Source organism: Malus sylvestris, chromosome 15 (assembly GCF_916048215.2).
Source record: "Malus sylvestris chromosome 15, drMalSylv7.2, whole genome shotgun sequence".
Lineage (NCBI taxonomy): Eukaryota > Viridiplantae > Streptophyta > Magnoliopsida > Rosales > Rosaceae > Malus > Malus sylvestris.
Window position 1 is genome coordinate 4,909,722 of NC_062274.1, and position 18,355 is coordinate 4,928,076.

The 18,355-nt window shown below is 36.6% G+C and overlaps 3 protein-coding genes and 1 non-coding gene across 4 annotated transcripts; 2 read left to right on the forward strand and 2 right to left on the reverse strand.

Moving 5' to 3' along the window:
- Nucleotides 1-321: 321 nt before the first annotated feature.
- Nucleotides 322-1,496, forward strand: LOC126601210 (LOB domain-containing protein 37-like). The gene is made up of 2 exons (XM_050267888.1): nucleotides 322-704; nucleotides 809-1,496. The coding sequence occupies exons 1-2, from the start codon at nucleotides 521-523 to the stop codon at nucleotides 1,303-1,305; spliced, it is 681 nt and encodes a 226-aa protein (XP_050123845.1). The 5' UTR covers nucleotides 322-520; the 3' UTR covers nucleotides 1,306-1,496.
- A 3,236-nt stretch (nucleotides 1,497-4,732) lies between these two features.
- LOC126601186 (QWRF motif-containing protein 2-like) lies at nucleotides 4,733-9,932 on the reverse strand. Its single transcript, XM_050267863.1, has 6 exons — nucleotides 8,123-9,932; nucleotides 7,024-7,143; nucleotides 6,603-6,719; nucleotides 6,413-6,502; nucleotides 5,775-5,882; nucleotides 4,733-5,159 (listed from the first exon to the last, which is right to left on the reverse strand). The coding sequence occupies exons 1-6, from the start codon at nucleotides 9,542-9,544 to the stop codon at nucleotides 5,085-5,087; spliced, it is 1,932 nt and encodes a 643-aa protein (XP_050123820.1). The 5' UTR covers nucleotides 9,545-9,932; the 3' UTR covers nucleotides 4,733-5,084.
- A 6,099-nt stretch (nucleotides 9,933-16,031) lies between these two features.
- LOC126601213 (uncharacterized) lies at nucleotides 16,032-17,576 on the reverse strand. Its single transcript, XM_050267893.1, has 4 exons — nucleotides 17,200-17,576; nucleotides 16,940-17,047; nucleotides 16,674-16,735; nucleotides 16,032-16,385 (listed from the first exon to the last, which is right to left on the reverse strand). The coding sequence occupies exons 2-4, from the start codon at nucleotides 17,037-17,039 to the stop codon at nucleotides 16,215-16,217; spliced, it is 333 nt and encodes a 110-aa protein (XP_050123850.1). The 5' UTR covers nucleotides 17,040-17,047; nucleotides 17,200-17,576; the 3' UTR covers nucleotides 16,032-16,214.
- A 64-nt stretch (nucleotides 17,577-17,640) lies between these two features.
- TRNAA-CGC (transfer RNA alanine (anticodon CGC)) lies at nucleotides 17,641-17,713 on the forward strand. The gene has a single exon. It is a non-coding gene; the product is annotated as a tRNA-Ala (tRNA).
- Nucleotides 17,714-18,355: the final 642 nt, after the last annotated feature.

The window sequence follows — 18,355 nt, forward strand, 5'->3', positions numbered from 1 at the left end:
TCAGATTTTTAAATTTAGTTCATTATTTAATAAACTAATAATTAAGAAAAATTAGTTAATTAAATGATGATTGTGGTATACGAAAAGTCTTACTCCTTCAGTTCCTTGAGTTTTGCAAATTTTTCAAATGATGTGCCTGTTCACATTAGATGTCACCTAATCTGATATAAAAATATGGTATAAATAACATTTTTCATAAATCAATCATCAACTTCCATGTTCTTTAATTTTCAAAATTTAATCTACGAAATTGAGTCTCCTTAGCATTACCCTTTCTAAAGTCGTAAACTCAACCAGAGTTTCCTCTCTCTAGTGTCTTGTTTCTGCTTCTCTAAATACCAAAACCAAGCTTCCAGACTCACACTCTCGCTTGCTCCCCTCAACAAACCCAACAACTTTGAACTGAGAAGAGAGAGAGAGAGAGAGAGAGAGAGAGAGAGAGAGAGAGAGAGAGAAGGATTTGATCACTAACCTTTGATTTAATCAAAATTTTGGAGGGGAGGCTTATCGGACAGTGGAGATGAGCTGCAACGGGTGCCGAGTACTCCGGAAGGGATGCAGCGAGACATGCATACTCAGGCCGTGCCTGCACTGGATCGACTCTCCCCAAGCCCAAGCCAACGCCACCCTGTTCCTCGCCAAGTTCTTCGGCCGCAGCGACCTCCTCTCTTTCGTCTCCGCCGTACCGGAAACCCAACGCCCCGGTAAACAAAAATAAAAATAATCAATAAATTAAACAATATTTTAATAGTTTTACACGATTAATTTCAACATGAATTAATCCTTATTCTTCCTTTTTCTCGATCAGCTCTGTTTCAGTCTCTGCTTTTCGAAGCGTGTGGCCGCTCGGTGAACCCGGTGAACGGAGCGGTGGGGCTTCTGTCGAGCGGGAACTGGCAAGTGTGCCAGTCGGCGGTCGAGACGGTACTCTCCGGAGGCGTTTTGAGGCCGTTACCGGCGTTTACTACGCCGAGCCTCGACGAGTCTTCGGACACGTTCAGCAGAGGCACATGGACAAAACAAAACCGCTACTATCAATCCGTACCGTCAGCGTCGGCGTACTATGGTGAGGAGCGAAGCCAGCCGTTCGAGCCGGCGGGTCTCTCTCTGAAGCCGAATCTCGCGGCGGGAGAGAGAGGAAGAGGGAGGGGAATGAGGAGCTACATAAGTGCGGCGATGGATCAGCCGCTGAGAGATACGGTATCGTTTGATTCGGAGGAGTCGGTGATGACTACGACAACGACGAGGTGCCTTGAAAGCGGCGGCGATCTGAAGGATTGCAAGCTTCTGAACCTTTTCGTGTAAGAAAATCTATGTGAGAGAGAGAGTGAGAGAGATTTTGTTTAACTAATGAAGAATTAGTGGTAATTAGAAGTGATCGGTGAATAATGTACTCTGAGAGGAAATATGATAATCGGAGCCTATCAGTTTTGCGTTGAATATTCCGGTGAAGTTATTTCTTCTTATTTTTCTAATTTAATTTTCAGTTTTTTCAATTATTTGTCTTATATTTTTTGAGTATGTTATCCACATACTTTTTTTTTTTCACGCTTCTTATTAATTTATGTTTTCTGATATCCTTAGGCCTGGCCGTATATCTTCTCCTTTTAGGGCATGCGAGAATTACACAACCCCTAATAATTAATATGCTAATTATAGAGAAAGACTTATATGTACTCCGTTTTATATCGTAAATGACTAATTGAAACATACTTTTAATTTTTCATATGACATTGTATATTTAGCTGATTATTATAAAACATATAAGTGGCGTATCGATGTTCTTGAACATGTTGCAGCAACAAGTACATATGAAACAAAGAAAAATAATGGACAAAATGCCTTACGTAAGGAATGACAACATATGATTTAAATTTATTAATTTGTATGCATGCATATAATTTAATTGATGTCAAATGTGCTTCCGACTTGTGAGTTTTACTAAATCCAGTTAATTAGTGATCATTCATTTCTAATTACTATTAGCATCTTGTTCGAGATAACACACAGATTTGGGGATGCAAAAGGCCCTACGATTTGCCTAATCTGGTGCCTGTTTATAATTAAAGCATTCAACTGCCCACCTGTCCCCAGCAGCAGGATTAATAAAAAGTCTTACATTCATCATAATAATTGATATGCATCTACCTGGTTTTCTCTTTTTCTTGGCATGCATCAACTTGGTTTTTTTTTTTTGTTTTAGGACGGTGAGTAAAAATGCATTTTTTATAATAAGTTGGTTTTTTTTAAGCGAAACGATAGCACTGTATTAATTATTAGGCAAGTGAACTGGTATTATGGCACTTCAAAAATTCAATTGTGGTCTCTTCATATTTTTTTTCTAAATATGAAAAAATTTCGAGTTCGTAATTAATTTTTTAGAATGTCAAAAACAATTCTTTTAAACAATACAATCGTTTTAAAATAACAGTTCGTATGTGATTTGGAGGTTTTTCAAAACAAAATAAATGATCAAGTTTAAATATAAAGTCAACTTGGCCGATTCATGGGTTACAACGTACTTTAATTAAGTGTTGAGATGAAAGACGCTAAAACTAACAAAAGAGGAGAATGAGTCATAATCCCCTTTTTATAATAAGTTGTTAACGCATATTTAATATGTCAATGAGTCATAACTTGGTGTTGAACTTGCTATAAATAAATAAATATATATATATATATATATATATATATATATATCAACTTCGCATTTGTGAGTCAAATTCTAAATCTCTATAACTGAGTAGAGAGAATATATTGCTAAGCCAACCATTCATATGTATATACTTCAACGTCATTGAACCATTCTCATCTCAGTAAGTGGTGTTTCATGTCGTTTTTAATCCAACAATAATATCCCCTTTTGTAGTAGTGATGAGCTGAAGGGGAGTTTATTTTTTATTGCAACCAGTGCACCATCCTAATAGCAATATTGTCCAATAAAAGCTTATTTCCTACATTAAATTACAAGGAAGAAGATTCGAACACGTGACATCGAGTGTAAGGTGAATACTCTTAAACAGACGAGTTACAAACCACTTGCGTGATGAATTGATGACAAGAGAGATTCAGCCCATGTGAAGGATAAGGTTTACACAAGAAAAATACACCATTATTGCAGTGTCTTGTGTCAACTGTACAACAACATTTATAAATTTGTTTCGGCTTAGGGTTATATATATTAACACTAGACACTAGACATGTCATCAAATTTGTTGCGTAGGGAAGAGGGTGGAGGTATTGTGTGTGAGCATGGCGAAGCAGGCATATATAAATGGAATTTTAATCCAAGCATATATCAATATGGGGAGGGCTGCAACCGAAAGGAGAATCAAATCAATGGATGGATTATAGAAAGCTAGAAATGGTGCGGTGCACGTTAGCCTCCATCCAAGAGATTTTTCAGTGTGATCGTCGCACGAAATGGTACACTACGTGTCTCTATATAAATGGTGGGTTATGTGTGTTAAAAGGTTAATAACTTAAAAATTAAAATTTTTCATCATTTGCATAAAAACACGTGATATATCATCCGTACTTTCGTCACAACTAAAAATTTCTCCACCGAAACACTCCTCCGTTGTAACTTGTAAGTGGTTTCCACGGCGTCACTCCCTTTATTTTAAACCTAGGAAAAGGACACAAACGTAAGACTGTTCGTTCCAAAAGCCACAGAGACTTTGCCTCTAATCCATTCGCTTCGCCGCGTCTCACAAGATGCTGTGGGTCCCCTGCCTACACTTCTCTCATTGTTTTATTTTTAAGTATAGTTGATATATAGAGGTCTAGAATTTCACGTTGGCTATTGATACTCACTTGCTTAAAATATCGTACATAAGTCACTCGTTGCTATGATCTGATGATATTTATTTTTGTTTAGAAGTAAGGTTTTATGTTCGAATCTGGTAATATTCCTCACAATGGACTAGTAATAATATGGTTCAAATTTATCTTTGACGAGAATGAAGAGCTCTCACTTATAAGTGAAGAAGAATACAACTAGACCTAGTACTAAGTGGCTACCCAAATCAGTAATTTAAACCCAATTTCATAAAAAAATTCCCCCAAATCAAGTGTATATAACCTAAACTTCCAGCCTAATAGAAGAACTATATTTTCCTCCTAAGTAAATAATTATCCTTCCACTCATATAGGCAACAAAAGCAACTAACAACAATGTATGAATATCCTTCAAAACTCAAAGTCCTGCCTGCATTGATTGTTTATTTGCATGAATCATATTTTTATATCTCTTAATTTAAATCTGAATTTCTACAACGCCGGAATCGGCAAGATGATTATTATTATTATTATTATTATTATTATTATTATTATTTGTCAAAATCGTCTGAATTTCTAAAACTCAAGGGTTTGGTGAAATGTATAAACTCCACGCCCCTCAAATCGTCGGAATCTGGCAATTTATTTCAAAAACTATACAATGGCAAGCATTGTAATTCATGTCAAAATTGTAGACATTTGAATAACTGAGATGGAGGTGTTGTCTACTTCCCAGACCTCGGGAGGCGGGGCCATATTTTGCGTGATCAGTTACACCTGATTGATGCCATTGTATCTGATCACGCAAAACAAATTCCCGCTCTTGAAAGTTTTTATACCGTAGATAGGAACTCACAGCTTCCTTCAAATAGTAGGAGGCCCATAGTAATCTGGGTAGATAGCAATTACAAGCAATTGTAGTTTCTATCAACGCCACCAGCTAATAGCCATATAAACTTGCAAAAGCCATTAAATTAAACAAAAATTAAAAGCATCACTGCACATATTTACACATATTTGCTCTTGACTTATGGATAAAGCAAAGGTGTGTACACAAATTAATTTGGTATTGACAAGACAAATTTCCTGCTATATATGCACGTCAGCATCTCAATTCCGCGTAGGGCCTTAAACATAGCAACCGGCATAATTTAAGCACTTTCCTGATTTCATAAGCCACCCATTTAATCTACTTTCTCTTGTTTTTGCTTCGGCTTCACGGATTCGAAGGTCAAATCTGTGCAAAAGGAAAAAGAATCTGAGGTCGATGTTAGCTGTTTAGGCAGTCATAATACGATTTAGCTTTACACTTCCGTTGTGAGGCTGTCAGGTACGCGTTTCCGTTGTAAAATATGTGTCCTGAGGCTACATTCCTCCACCTGATAATTAAAAAAAGAAACTTTCGCGGATAAGATTTAACTATGAGAAAGAGAGGACGAGAGTGTTAAAACCTATTGGAGAATAGAAATCTGCACCACTCAAATTCTACACTTTAATGGTTAATTACACTTCTGCATCCCAAAATTACGTGAAATTTCAGAGTCATAGTATTTCTAGCCAGTAAACTGGGGTTGGAGTTTCAATAATGAATTAGGTTTCATGATTGGCTTGGGAACGGAAGTAAGATTTCGAGGTCGTAGAAGCACAAGGAATAATGCTGACAATCTGCATTATATTCTTCTATGTGATAATTTATCTCAAGTGGATAGAAATGAGGACAGGAGGAATCTGAAAGGACAATGCCAATGTGCAAAATTATAAACCATACATATCTACCAGCACCGGTAATGTCAAACATTACTGTCACATCTATCATTTTGCCTTTTCACAAAATCAACAGTACAGATTATGCAGAAGAATTTGTTCAGGCTTAACTTGTGCAAGGGTTGGGTTTATCTCATGGTAACAAACTGGGAAGATATTCGCGTAAATTACCTAATTACTATCCATTAGGTGATTTTGATATTAAAACAGAAACCAAATACGAAATTTACCTGCATGGCTACAACTGTTGACAATAGGTCTCTGCACTGACCAAGCAAAGCATGCTCCTTCGCAGTTACATTTGCAAGTTCAGCCACCAAAAAGTTCACATCCCCAACCTATCAATTACACGTGGTTTCAGACCAATGGAAAAACAAAACGTCAAACAGGAAGTTCAATAGTTTGTCAGCTAGGGCCAACTGCATTATCATTGGACATAATTACTGGTCGTTCACGCATTTTAAGGGAGGTAGGTCTAAATGCATTACGAGTAAAACATCACAGAAATCACCCCATGTTTATAAGATCTGCCCACCACTGGTATTGTAAGTGAAAACCTATGGAACCCCTTTGTTATACCCACTAGATTTGATATTGTCACATGTCGTTCATATTCTACTCAAAAAGGCATCACATGCAGCAGAAATTCTAAATTAAACTACATCGTTTGTATCTACATAGTAAGTCAACCATCACACTCTAGAACTCACATGTATTACAACATAACCTATATTTGCCTTCCCGGATAGGACTTTAGGTGCCCAGACTTTTAGAAGGCATGAACAATGAATAAAAGTGCTTGTTATAGATGCAAAAACAAAAACAGAAGGCAAGGATTCCAATGATCAAAAATTAAAAAAAAAGGCACCTTCGATAACAATAAGCATATTGATGATGCCATTGCTTGCATCACATCAACTGCTGAAGAAATAGCATCCTTCACGTTGTAGACATCAGCCTGTAGCAATGAAGAGTCAACAAATGATAAATTGTTAGGCAATGAGCTGTCACTGCATATAAGGAACTAGCTAAAGAAGAAGTATAGGAGAGGTGCATACCCTTGCTACACCAACAACTGGAAGGCGAAGTGTGCTAGCTTTCAAAGCTTCGATGGCCCCTGACAAAGAATCAGAGTAATCCTGATCCATAAGTGACAACTCTTCCAGATATGTCATCTGCACTCATCAAGCAATAAAGGATTAAACTCAACGCTCATTAAAATACAACACCAAAATCTCTTTCTGCAAAAGCAATGCATGCATTGAGTACCAAATGACCATGAAGACATAATTCTTTCCTCTAAACAATAAGTAATTTTCAGATTTCAGTGTAAGCTATATCTGTGCATGCGTGTGTAAGTGAAAAATGAGCAACAAATGACCTTTAGGAGCAGAACTCACATGCAATGAACTGACAATCATGAATAACCAGGCCAAAGATTGATAAGAAATAAAGGCAGAATGTAGTCAGAGGTCTTACTTGTCCCTTTAGGATGGAAGTTAGCTTCAAATGTTGCCTCAGCAGATGTAACTCGATCCGTTTTTGTCTTACAGATTCACGAAGTCTTGAACTAGTTACCCATGCATTATAGAGGCTTCTCTGATGGAAGGAATTCGAGACAACTAAAGTTAGGGTTAAGAATTAAGTGGTCAAAATGGGTTACATTAACACGTATAACAAAGCAAAGAGTAGCAGTTAAACCTGAATTCATGCATCCTTCACTAATTCAATATTTATTTGTAATACTTTAGAATCCTTTTTTAACCCAAGAAGTTTTAATAAGTGGTAACTATCCACATCCATCTACAATTCACTTTTCATCCCAAGTTCGAAAAAAAATAAAAAATTACAGAATAATATTCCTGCACAACAACGAATTCTGTTTTGATAGTCAAAACAGGAAAATAATTAATCTAGTATGTGTTTCCAAGAGTCCCAAATAAAGCCTATTGATATCATATGCCAATAATAATTCAAGAGAGACTTTTTGTCCTGCATGTCAAACTTCAATCATCAAGCTTTTGTGCCAACAAGCTATCAAGCTAGCCACCCTGAAGGTTCTCATCTATAATAAACAAATACGCATCACATAACAACTCCCATCAAATGACTTGAAATAACCCATTTTTCCCTTTCTCGCAACTTACAACTTAGAACCCCTGTTTTCCGTCATTCATCCTCCCCAAGCATGTTTTTGATCAGAACCCACAAAACAGAGTACCTTAGATTACCTCAACTTTGACTGCAAACACAAATCTCGTTTGAATTTACACATGAATATCCAACTTGGAACATTTGTGGGGAAAATAAAAGTATCGTATGAACAAAACTGAAGGGGAGGCTATAGCATAATATTAAGAAACTAGAAACCTAATCACAACTTAAATTTATGATGTAAATTCTACAACCAAGGGATGTAAAGTTGATCAATTAAGAAAAAGAAACCCAAAAGCAGTCAAAGATTCCCCTATAAAACAAAGGTCCCATAAACAAGAAAATAGTTAACAAAACAAATCTTATTCAATATTGGAACCAAACAAATAAGCCAGACATTAAGGATAAAGTCCAGAAGCTATACCTCTGCATTGGACCTCTGTGCAGCTAGGGCGGCATTAGCTCTAGCATTTACAAAACGCCACTGCAAGAGCCGGTTATGTAATAGCCTCACCACATGTGCATCAACTATCCGGTTCTCTCCAACCTTGCCTCTTCGAACATCAGCAGCAAAACTTAAAACTGAAGGCATGTTGCTCAAACTACTACTTGGAGTAACTACCACTCCATTCCTCACCCGGGAAGGGCTCACTCCCCTCATAGGTGAAGATGGCACCAACGACCTGCTGAGCTTACTTGGTGAAGCAGGTCGAGCAGCTCCACGAATGGGGGATAACTGCCCCCTGCTATTCACAACACCTCGAGGAGATGACACTGGACTATCCATAGATAACCTGCTGCTCTCAATCTGTTTAGGAGAACCCATATTTTTTGTTGCATTACCCTTATTAGACTCTGATTGGCGGCGCAATCTATTGTTAGTCTCTTGCCAAAACCTCGCAGGGACCACCATCCCTCTAGGCCGTGGCCCTTGTCCAACACCGCCGTAGCCATTTGTGCCACCACCACCGACATTACCAAGCTCGTGTGGTCCTGAATTAGTACTGTCGGAAGACACACTATCAGAATCGGAACAAGCCACAGGCTCAGATTGTGTAGTAGCTGAATTGCCGTCATCAACTGGCTCAGTAGCTTTCACTGAACCTAAATTGCAAGAATTCGACCTCAATCTCCCATCAACATCATCCACCATCGAGTTTTGTAATGCCCTAACCACATTGGCCCCAGATCCACTCACCCTCTTCCTCTCATCCGTGCAATCCAGGCTCCTACTCATACTATTTGGTTGCCGCAACCTCGCAGGCCACAGCTGCTGCTCTGTCGGCTTTGAATTCTCACTCTGATCCGCTCTAAACGGCGTCGTGACCTTCCTCCTCTCCGGCGTGCCTTTCCTTATATTCGGAGACGGCGCCGGCTTCGCTTTACTAACCTGGAGGGAGTAGGACTCGCCCTGAAACGACACCGATAAGCTCCTCGTCGAAGTGAACAGTAGCTTTTGAGCCGCGGACATGCCGCCGCCGCTAGCACCACCATTCCCGATCCTCAAATCCAAAGAATTAGGGCGAGGAGTGACAACTCTCCTCCTCTCCACCGATTGCGAGCGCTTCACAGACTGCGACAACGGCGTCGCCGCCGTCGAGCAGCCAGTTCTGGACGGCAACGGCGACGGACACCGCCTTGAATTTGAACAAGTTGAGGAAGAAGAAGAGGAGGAGGAGGACATGTACCGAGAAGTGACCTCCCGAGCTTTGAGGCGGCGAGGAACAGCGACGCCATTGTCGGATTCAGAAGGCAGAAGAGGCGGCCTTACGGTGCCGTTTTGAGGACGACCTCCTCCTTGGGACGCGGCTTTGGGGTTCAATGTCGTCGACACAGCAGGTACCATCTCAGAAACTCAAAATCCCATTCAAATCTCATCCTCCAAAAACCCTAACCCCTCGCAGTTAACGAAATTCCAGCGACCTAAAAGCAAAACCTCCGACTATCCCTGCGAGTCCAACAGCTCTCAGATAAAATATTTAAAAATCGCAAAAAATGACAAATAAATTAGGAAAACAAAGAGTGAGAGAGGGGACAGTGAGAGGGAGGTTATGGGGAGGGGCGGCTTTCTACAAAAGTGCTTTTTTGGGGAGTGATCGGATAATTTGTAATATGGAAGATTACACGATGATATATGACCGTTACGATTAAATCGGCGAGAGAAGAAGTTGATTAGGCGATATTTGGGAGCATAACTGTCGTACTAGGCAGCAGGCGCACCCGTGTTTGGGTTGTGGCTCAATTTCAATTCCCTTTTAAATAAATATTTTTCTATTTTGTTTTTTTCTTCATTTTTTTATTATGTTGTGATATCCACACACCTTATTTTACTTTTCACATATTTTTAAAATTTTTGACATTTAAATTGGATGAATTGAAAATGATTAATCTACAAAAATTATCAAAAGATGTGTGAGAATTAAAATATGATACGTGGACATCCCTTTTTATTTAATGTTCTTTAGGGCGCACGCTAGTTTTAGGCAACGGGATCTTTTTTAATCGTTAATCCGAACTGTAAAATAGTAGGTTAGGACTTGACCGAGAAGTTGTTAGAGCAACAGTGTCACATATTGTTATTAATTTAATAATAATATTATTTATGTACTTCTCTTTATCTTTTACGTACTCTTGTTAAAAAAACTGGTTTTTCAAAGCTGCGTTTTGCAGCTTTGTGTTTTTTGTTTTTTATACTTATTTATTTCAGAATCACCTCAGTAACAAACCATACCTAAGATCGCATGCCATGAGATTGTGTGTAATTTGTGTCACCAAGAACAAAAGAGAGATACGAATGTGGAGAAGGAATATGAATCTTCGAAGAGAAGTTATGCTATTCCTTTCTTTCAACACCGGTTTTAAAAATTAGGTGTTTAGTTGACCAACCCATTAGAATTCTGGATTCTATTAATTTTCTTGTCAATTACAAAATAATAATATATCTAGTAGTTAATTAGGAAATTGTTGTTGACATTCCAAAATTCTCATTTTACACTCTAAATTTTCTATATTTAAAAATAAAAATACATTTGTGAGGAGTGTAGAATGAGATATTTGAAGTGCCAATAACACTTCCCATTAATTAAATGAAGACATCGTTATTTTCAAAAAAAATAAAAAATTTGTCAAATCTATAAATTCGGTGATGAATTTTCGTATTATTTATGGCTAATGTTAATGTGAGAAAATAATTTATGATGATAAGAAAATTAATGATTTGATTTAATTTGACATCTTCTTTTCTCCTTTCTTTGATAAAACGAATTAATTTCCCAAAACTTTGCCACTCATTAAAGTTTTATTGGTTTCTAGGTGGGTGTTACCTACGCTTGCTATAATTAGTAAGAAAATATATATATATATATATATATAATTATTGGTATTTCAAAAATTTCATTTTGCATTTCAAATTTTCTATAATTAGTAAGAAAATTACACATGTGAGGAGTGTAGAATGAGATTTTTGAAGTGATAATAATAATTATATATATATATATATATATTATATTAGAATTGATATTACTACTCTAAATTAAACTAATGATAAAGGTAGAGTTTTAATCCGGGAGTTTTTAACTCAAAATATAGTGAATTGAAATAATTTTTTTTTATCCACTAGAATGATTCACCATTTGCTCGGTTAAATATAATTAAATTTTGAAGAAGAAGGTTACCAATATGTAGTAATTGGTTTTCTAGTATGATTATTGGGTGGCTTAGCTAACTTTGAATCATACAAAAGTGAAAAGGAGAATCACCTTCCTTCATGCTTAGTAACTCCACTTTCTTTAAGTTAATCTTTCTCTTTTCTTTATGTCAATCTTAAGTAATTCTAAATCTTACCTTTTTAATGCAATGATATTAAAGCAAACCAACTCCCTTTCTTATTAGAATCTTAACTATTCCTCGATTGTACCCGCACCTGTATCTATTGTTTAGTGACGTGATTATCAATCATTATTCTTAAATAGTAATGTTAGGCAGACCAACTTTTTAGACCATATTTGCAAATCATATGATGTGTTACGAATAAAAATTAAGAACGTTAATCAACACTTAAATAATAATCTATTATTAACAATTACGTCATATAGTTTACAAAATATAGTTTAAATAGATGGTCTTCCTAGCATTACTTTTTAGGATAACATATAACGAAATCATTGTTAATGATACAAAGGAGTTAAGCATAAAGACTTCTACTTTTAAAACAAACAAGTCAGCTGCAGCCAACTTTTTATATAATCTGCAGGATGTTACATGATTAATTAACAAAGTTAATATGCTATTTTTTGTTAATTAAATTATCAAAACCTTAATTTACACAGCCAGGGCATACTTGAAAAGGAAGAGGGAGGTATCTTCCAAGACTAAGACTTACATTGCTTTTTCTCCCAGAATTGCATCTTATCTAAACTTGGACTTTACTTCCACTTTTAAACCTAATTTAGAACTTACTGCATTTCACTGGTGTAAATTCCAGTAACTGCTATTTTTCAATTGATCTCTCTCCTTTGTCCAAGGAACTAGCTCTATCACCCTTTCCTTTTTCCTCCTTTTATAATCCCTTCTCCAACACTCTATGTATGTGTTTGGATTTTTTTGTTAAAGAGACCAAATGTTGAGACCACACTTGCATGTGAAAACATGATTAAGGAATAAGGACCACTTCTCGTGGTTGTATTCCAAGCTAATAACGTATTCGAGTGAAATAGTCAAAACAAATGAAAATTCGTAATTTATACGAGAGATGCCATCGTGATATCACAGCTGTTAATAAGTTTTCTTGCAAAGTCACATAATTTTCCTTTAATGTCTTTTACGTTTGATATGATGTTTCGAGCAGTTTTAAGCGTAGAGAGAAACTAAAAATGCAAAACAAAATAAATGCAGAGGTAGAATGATGAGCAAGTAGTTGTGGGAAGCCATGCATTTAATTAGAGAGGAGAGGAAATAAATACCTGCCTAAATTCGATGAAGAAACAAAAGCTAAATCGGGTGGCCTCCATTCCATGTTGTTTTGTTGCTTAAGGACCATCCATGATTACTGTTTTGTTGCCTAATCCACATCAAATCACTATTCATTGAGGCCATCCCCACTTTCTCAACATTAAGAGGGCTAAACACTACATGATTTATGGTTATCGTCGACCATCTTTGAGAAGAAAAAAAAAGCATATTTTCTAGGATGCTCCGTCCCCTCTGCCTCTATCTTTCCTCCACTTTGCTTTCTGTGTCTATGCCTTTTGAGGGTCCCACTTCTCCCTAAGCAAGTTGCACAGACATATGAGAGAGACTTACATGCACCCGAGTGTATATTTTGTTGTTTTGTATAACACTAATAGCGTGATATGGTCACATGATGATTATGTAGAAGCAATTTAGGCAGATTGATTACGTTTAAGAGATTCTCTGAACATGACATTCGAAAGACAAGTGATACATTGATAAAACTTCACTCGAGCACCAAAATTTGGGAGAAAATCGTCATTTGGGAAATCAAAATGTTTACTAATTCGAGACTGAAACCCTAAGCTCTAAATGACAACCGAAACCAATTAATAATGTTATTAAATGAGATCAAAGTTGAAGAAAATTGATTAGAAGTAAAATGTTTTAAACGCATTTGTCTTTAACTTTAAGAAAGATAGAGCATCATGCGCAAAGCTGAACTTGAACTTCTACTTTTTTTTCTTTTGAGTAAGTACGATATTCATTGGACTCCTACTCAAGTTGGATTACATTTCAACATAGGTCTGCTAGTTAATTGCATGTTTGTCGAGTTGGTTGTGATAGGTTGTGACAAATAAAATGTACTTGAGTTTAGGTTCAGTCCTATTGTTTATTGTGTCAAAATGTGAGATGAACAAGACTGAACATGATGAGTTATGAATCCACAGTAAAGAGAGTTATCTAACTATCCTTATACATGAACTTCAAGTATTATCTTACAAGTCCCTACCAATTTAATTTTATCCCTAAAGTTCAATCTTATTCAGCCTACTAAACGGATCCATTGTTATGTTCTGTGGATTGGTTAAAGGACGAACCATATATGACAGGTCACATTATCCACGTGTGTTGATATTGTAAAGTGGCATTATATGGAGTACAATCTGGCACCTGCTGGAGCCTCTACCATAACGTAAAAAGAGGATTTAGGACAAAAGATGGTGGTGCATTTGATATTTCATATTTGCAAGATTGTTTTTTATTTACATCATCAATGTGGACAGTGATTGAATATCTTTTATCAAGTATCCAAAAATGATTAAGGGGTGCAACTTTATGACGGATTAATGCCAATTCTTTCATTATCAGCATGATAACATGGCACAACCGTTTTTTCGTTTTTGAACTTATATGAAACAAATTCACCGTCACGTAGTGTTTTAATCTAGTAATACATCATGATGCATAGAGAAACTTACACTTAACAATGTATTATTAAACACAAGAAGGTGAATCCGTTCTATATAAGTTATTCTCGATTAAAAGAATCTGTCACAAACAACTAGAGAACTTTAACAAAAAGCTCCCGGTACTGTTTACTTTAACGAAAAACCACATTTTTACACTAAAAAGTCAATCCTGGTACTATTCACTTTACCCTTTATTTTGTCTTTATCATTAAAACTCAAAGTTTTCAAATCCTTTTCATTAGTGTTCCTAAACAACTAGCAACTAACGTAGAAAAAACCTACTAATCTTGACCCACAATTCAGTCGCACAAAGGAAAAACAAAGAAATAATTTAGAAGGAACAAATTCCTCATTTGTAGAAACCTAACATCAATGGTTAACCAAACACAACCATTATTTTGGAGGTACACCTACCATATGATACCGTACATACAAATTTATGCAACATAACATCAGAAACCTACCATAGGCGGATTAACGAAGTACGACATCGTCGATAAACGATAGTTTTCGGAGATCGAAAGCAAAATGACTTGGGAACTACTACTTAATCCACATCATATAATTGATGTTAATTAACGTAATTAAATGTGATTAGGTTAGGTAAACCTTCCTTCCAAAACTTGAGTTACATACACACAAAGTGATAATTTTTCATGGTCCCCTTAGCTTTAATCAAGAGGATGCTTCTATCTTTAATCTTCCCACTCCCAAAGCCATAAAAAAAAGTGTGGCGGTAGGGACAGAAATGGCTGAGGATTCTTTTGCCTAACTGTTATTACTATGACCTCGATATTTTTTGCAACGTGCCAGCCAATTTAACACACACATAATTCTCACCCAAATCATGTTTAAATTATCAGCCTAATTCTTATCATTAGATAATTAATGACCCTAATTATCATTACAAGGACTAATCATTCTGTTAATTCAATCAGGGAAAAGTGAAGGGTAGGAAGAAGAAATGAGTTCAAACCCCACGCAAAAAATAAAAAAGAGAAAGGTACAAATGGACCCTCAAAAAGCTTGAGAGAAAAGGTCGGGGACCCCTATGTGTATTCTATTTTCAATTAATAGAATTTTCCTTGCAACCGCTTTGTCTATTTGTTTGTGCTTATTGCGTGATAAGAGCGATAATTACAGAATATGTATTATTTAAGATAAAATTTGACAAGAAAGAAATAAAACGAAACATACAATCGTTTACAACGATAAATACAAAGAAATATACAACTGTATAAAAGGCTATACCTAAGATTCTCCGGTTTTGCTAACCGTAAATTAAAATGATATTATCATAATGTCAACCCTTTTCCAAGAAGACCATGATCTTAAGTTCTTAAACAACTATCACACTTTACTCAACCAGCCCCACTCATATTATACAAAATTGTAAATAAAAGTTTTAGGAATGTGAAATCGTTAAAAAAGTTGGGCTCTAAAGCATGTTCCTATGTATAATTAACAAAAATCAAATCAAGTTTGCAAGCTCTAGGTTGGTCCAACGAATAACTCTTTTTTATATGTCGTTCATTTTGATACAACCGACATCCTAAACTATCATTTGATAATTATTTTGTTTTTATTTTTCAATTTTTGTTTTCGTCTTTTTAAAACTGAACTTTTGTTTGGTTACTGAATTTTCATAATTTGGCCTTGAGCTTTCACATTTTTGCTTTTAGTTTTCATATTTTGCAAAACTGAAAGTAGTTACCAAACAAGATTTTTATTTTTAGTTATACACAAAAAAAGTAAAAGCTGAAAACGAAATTATTATTAAACGATCTCTAAATTCATCTAAACTACGAAGAGTGATTCTAACTTGAGCGCAAAGTGGGAAGCACGTTTACCTGGCTAAGTTGAAGTTTGCATTTTTATGTGTAGTTCAGATATAAGATTAAAGAAATCAAATCCCACAAAATGGTCAACTTGCATAAGAATAAGCGGCCAATTATTGTTGTTACAAGACACACAAGTAGTCTGAAAAGTGCATGAGCGTTATACACATAATATGCATGGAAGGTTGTTAAAGCAACTACCCAGTTGCAATTAACATCAAGATTCTGGTAATTAAAGGAACAGGTCTAAAGCTGGCTAAGGAGTACCGCCGGGATTGGGACGAGCAGGAGGCGAAGGCTTTGGAATGTACGGGATTATAGGCGCGCCGTGCTCGATTGGACCAGGTTTGATGGAAGCCTTCGAACTCGGAGAAGGATCAATGGGTTGATAGTCATCCAGATTCACATTGCCAGCATTACCACTCTCCTGTACTTTCAGAAACAAAGACAAATCCCAACATCACGAAGAAATGTATTCGTAAGATGATTAAAACAGGCAACAATTTGTAATTTTGACATATGTTGGCCTCTGAGGTAGCTTGTGAATAGTGTTTGACACAAGGACTTCCATGCAACGGGATACTATTGTGGACGCATAACACAATGATATCCTTATTGCAATTAAGTTTCTTCCGCCGTTTGACTTTCAGGTTGAGGGTGATACGTTTTTTTTTAATTAATTTATTTATTTTTATATCAAAAAGTGTGCATGTACCTTGAGCTTTCTGTTTCTAACAATCATTTTTGGTCCATCAGCATGGTGGTTGAAGATACTATCTGTAACAACACAAAGGAGATTGTAGTTTGATTCAAGATAAGCAAGATTACTGATGCATGCATACACACGTTACAACCTCAAATGAGTGAGTACACCAACTAAATTCCAAAAGTCAAAAGCCACTTTCGTTAAAAGAATAAGCAAAATCCACCCGATAAAAAACCAGACAAATCAAAGGAAACAAAGAAAGATTAAAACTTTACCAGGAAATAAGGAGCCATTTCTGCTGCTAGAGACACTGAGGAAGAAGACTAAAACTGTTGCGAGCACAAAAGGCAAAACCCAAAATCCAGAAGCCTTCATAGTGTAAACTGTAAAGAAACAGCACCAAAATCACACCAAAATACCCAAATCACAATCTCCTCCAGAAGACACCCTAGGCTTTTAAAGCAAGTAAAATCAACGCATGAGAGATTTGGCAGCAGCGGAGTCCCTTCCCAGCTGGAAAGAGGATCGCACTCACCGAACCGGCCTTCCGTCACGCCAAAGATTTTAAGAGGAGAACGAAGTCCACTACCAGGAATTCCGGGGCTAAGAAGAAGAAGAACCAATGTCTTGCTTTTTGTACAAAATTATTGCTTTTTTTATTTGGGGGTTGTTTCGTGGTGGTGCGTGAGTTACAAAAGAAAGCATGTGGGTGTCATTTACTGCGTTTTCTTTTGTAATACATTCAGGAGGAGAGGTAGCAGAGCATTTAAGAGCTTCATTTACTGTGTTTGCAGAAAGAGAAAGGAAACAGTGTCGGGTGGGGGAATGAAAAGGCTTCAGTGTTCATAGGGTTGCCGTGGAAGGTGAGCTTTTGGGCACGTCTGCCGCATTTGGCAGAGCGCCATTTGCACGGTAAAAATAACCCTTAAACAAGTATATAATTGTCATGTATTTGGTAATGGATGGTTATCATCAAGGGGGTGTAGCTCATATGGTAGAGCGCTCGCTTCGCATGCGAGAGGCACGGGGTTCGATTCCCCGCACCTCCATCTGTTCTCTTGATTTTCCTATTTTTTTTCTCTCTCTTTTTCTTTTTAATTCGGTTTTGTGTTTCTAATAATAAAGCCAAACATTGCTCACTCCTAATGTTTATCCATTTTTTAATATTATTTCATTATAATGATATATTTAGGCAGTGAGAGATTCCAGCTAAATCATAATGGATATTGATAATAAATAGCTACAAACTCGCTATTTACAATGATCAAATCTAAGACAAACAAATGGATGGCTAAATGTTGATCGTCATCATTGACATTGAAGCACCGCATCGACCCCGACGAAATACCACATTGATACATCTTTTGCATTAATCAAAGATGATGTGCGGACGGCCATCATCACCATGAATTGACCATCGCATGGGCGTAACCTTTCTCATTACACGTCTTGTTTTAAATTCTTCACCAAGAAAATGAGACAACAGAGTATGGACTCAAACCAACATACGTATGTGCGATAACATTCATCATTCGCTATTCTACTACCATCAAATCTAATCAAAACCACCTAAGGAGTCAGGATTAACAATCGAGTCTGACGAATCGAACTTCCTGGGGAAGCAAGTTAGAAAGGTTAATGACAAAACCACGGACAATGACTGTCAGCCCTCCCATTTTTCATGCCCTTCC

Excerpts from the sequence above, each read along its gene's own strand:
- LOC126601210 (XM_050267888.1), top strand. The coding sequence starts at position 521 with ATGAGCTGCAACGGGTGCCGAGTACTCCGGAAGGGATGCAGCGAGACA. Across the intron at positions 705-808 it reads ACCGGAAACCCAACGCCCCG|CTCTGTTTCAGTCTCTGCTT; the intron begins GTAAACAAAAAT and ends TTTCTCGATCAG.
- LOC126601186 (XM_050267863.1), bottom strand. The coding sequence starts at position 9,544 with ATGGTACCTGCTGTGTCGACGACATTGAACCCCAAAGCCGCGTCCCAA. Across the intron at positions 5,883-6,412 it reads TATGCTTATTGTTATCGAAG|GTTGGGGATGTGAACTTTTT; the intron begins GTGCCTTTTTTT and ends TGTAATTGATAG. Across the intron at positions 5,160-5,774 it reads CAACAGTTGTAGCCATGCAG|GTGGAGGAATGTAGCCTCAG; the intron begins GTAAATTTCGTA and ends TTTAATTATCAG.
- LOC126601213 (XM_050267893.1), bottom strand. The coding sequence starts at position 17,039 with ATGAAGGCTTCTGGATTTTGGGTTTTGCCTTTTGTGCTCGCAACAGTT. Across the intron at positions 16,736-16,939 it reads AAATGGCTCCTTATTTCCTG|ATAGTATCTTCAACCACCAT; the intron begins GTAAAGTTTTAA and ends GTGTTGTTACAG. Across the intron at positions 16,386-16,673 it reads TTAGAAACAGAAAGCTCAAG|GAGAGTGGTAATGCTGGCAA; the intron begins GTACATGCACAC and ends CTGAAAGTACAG.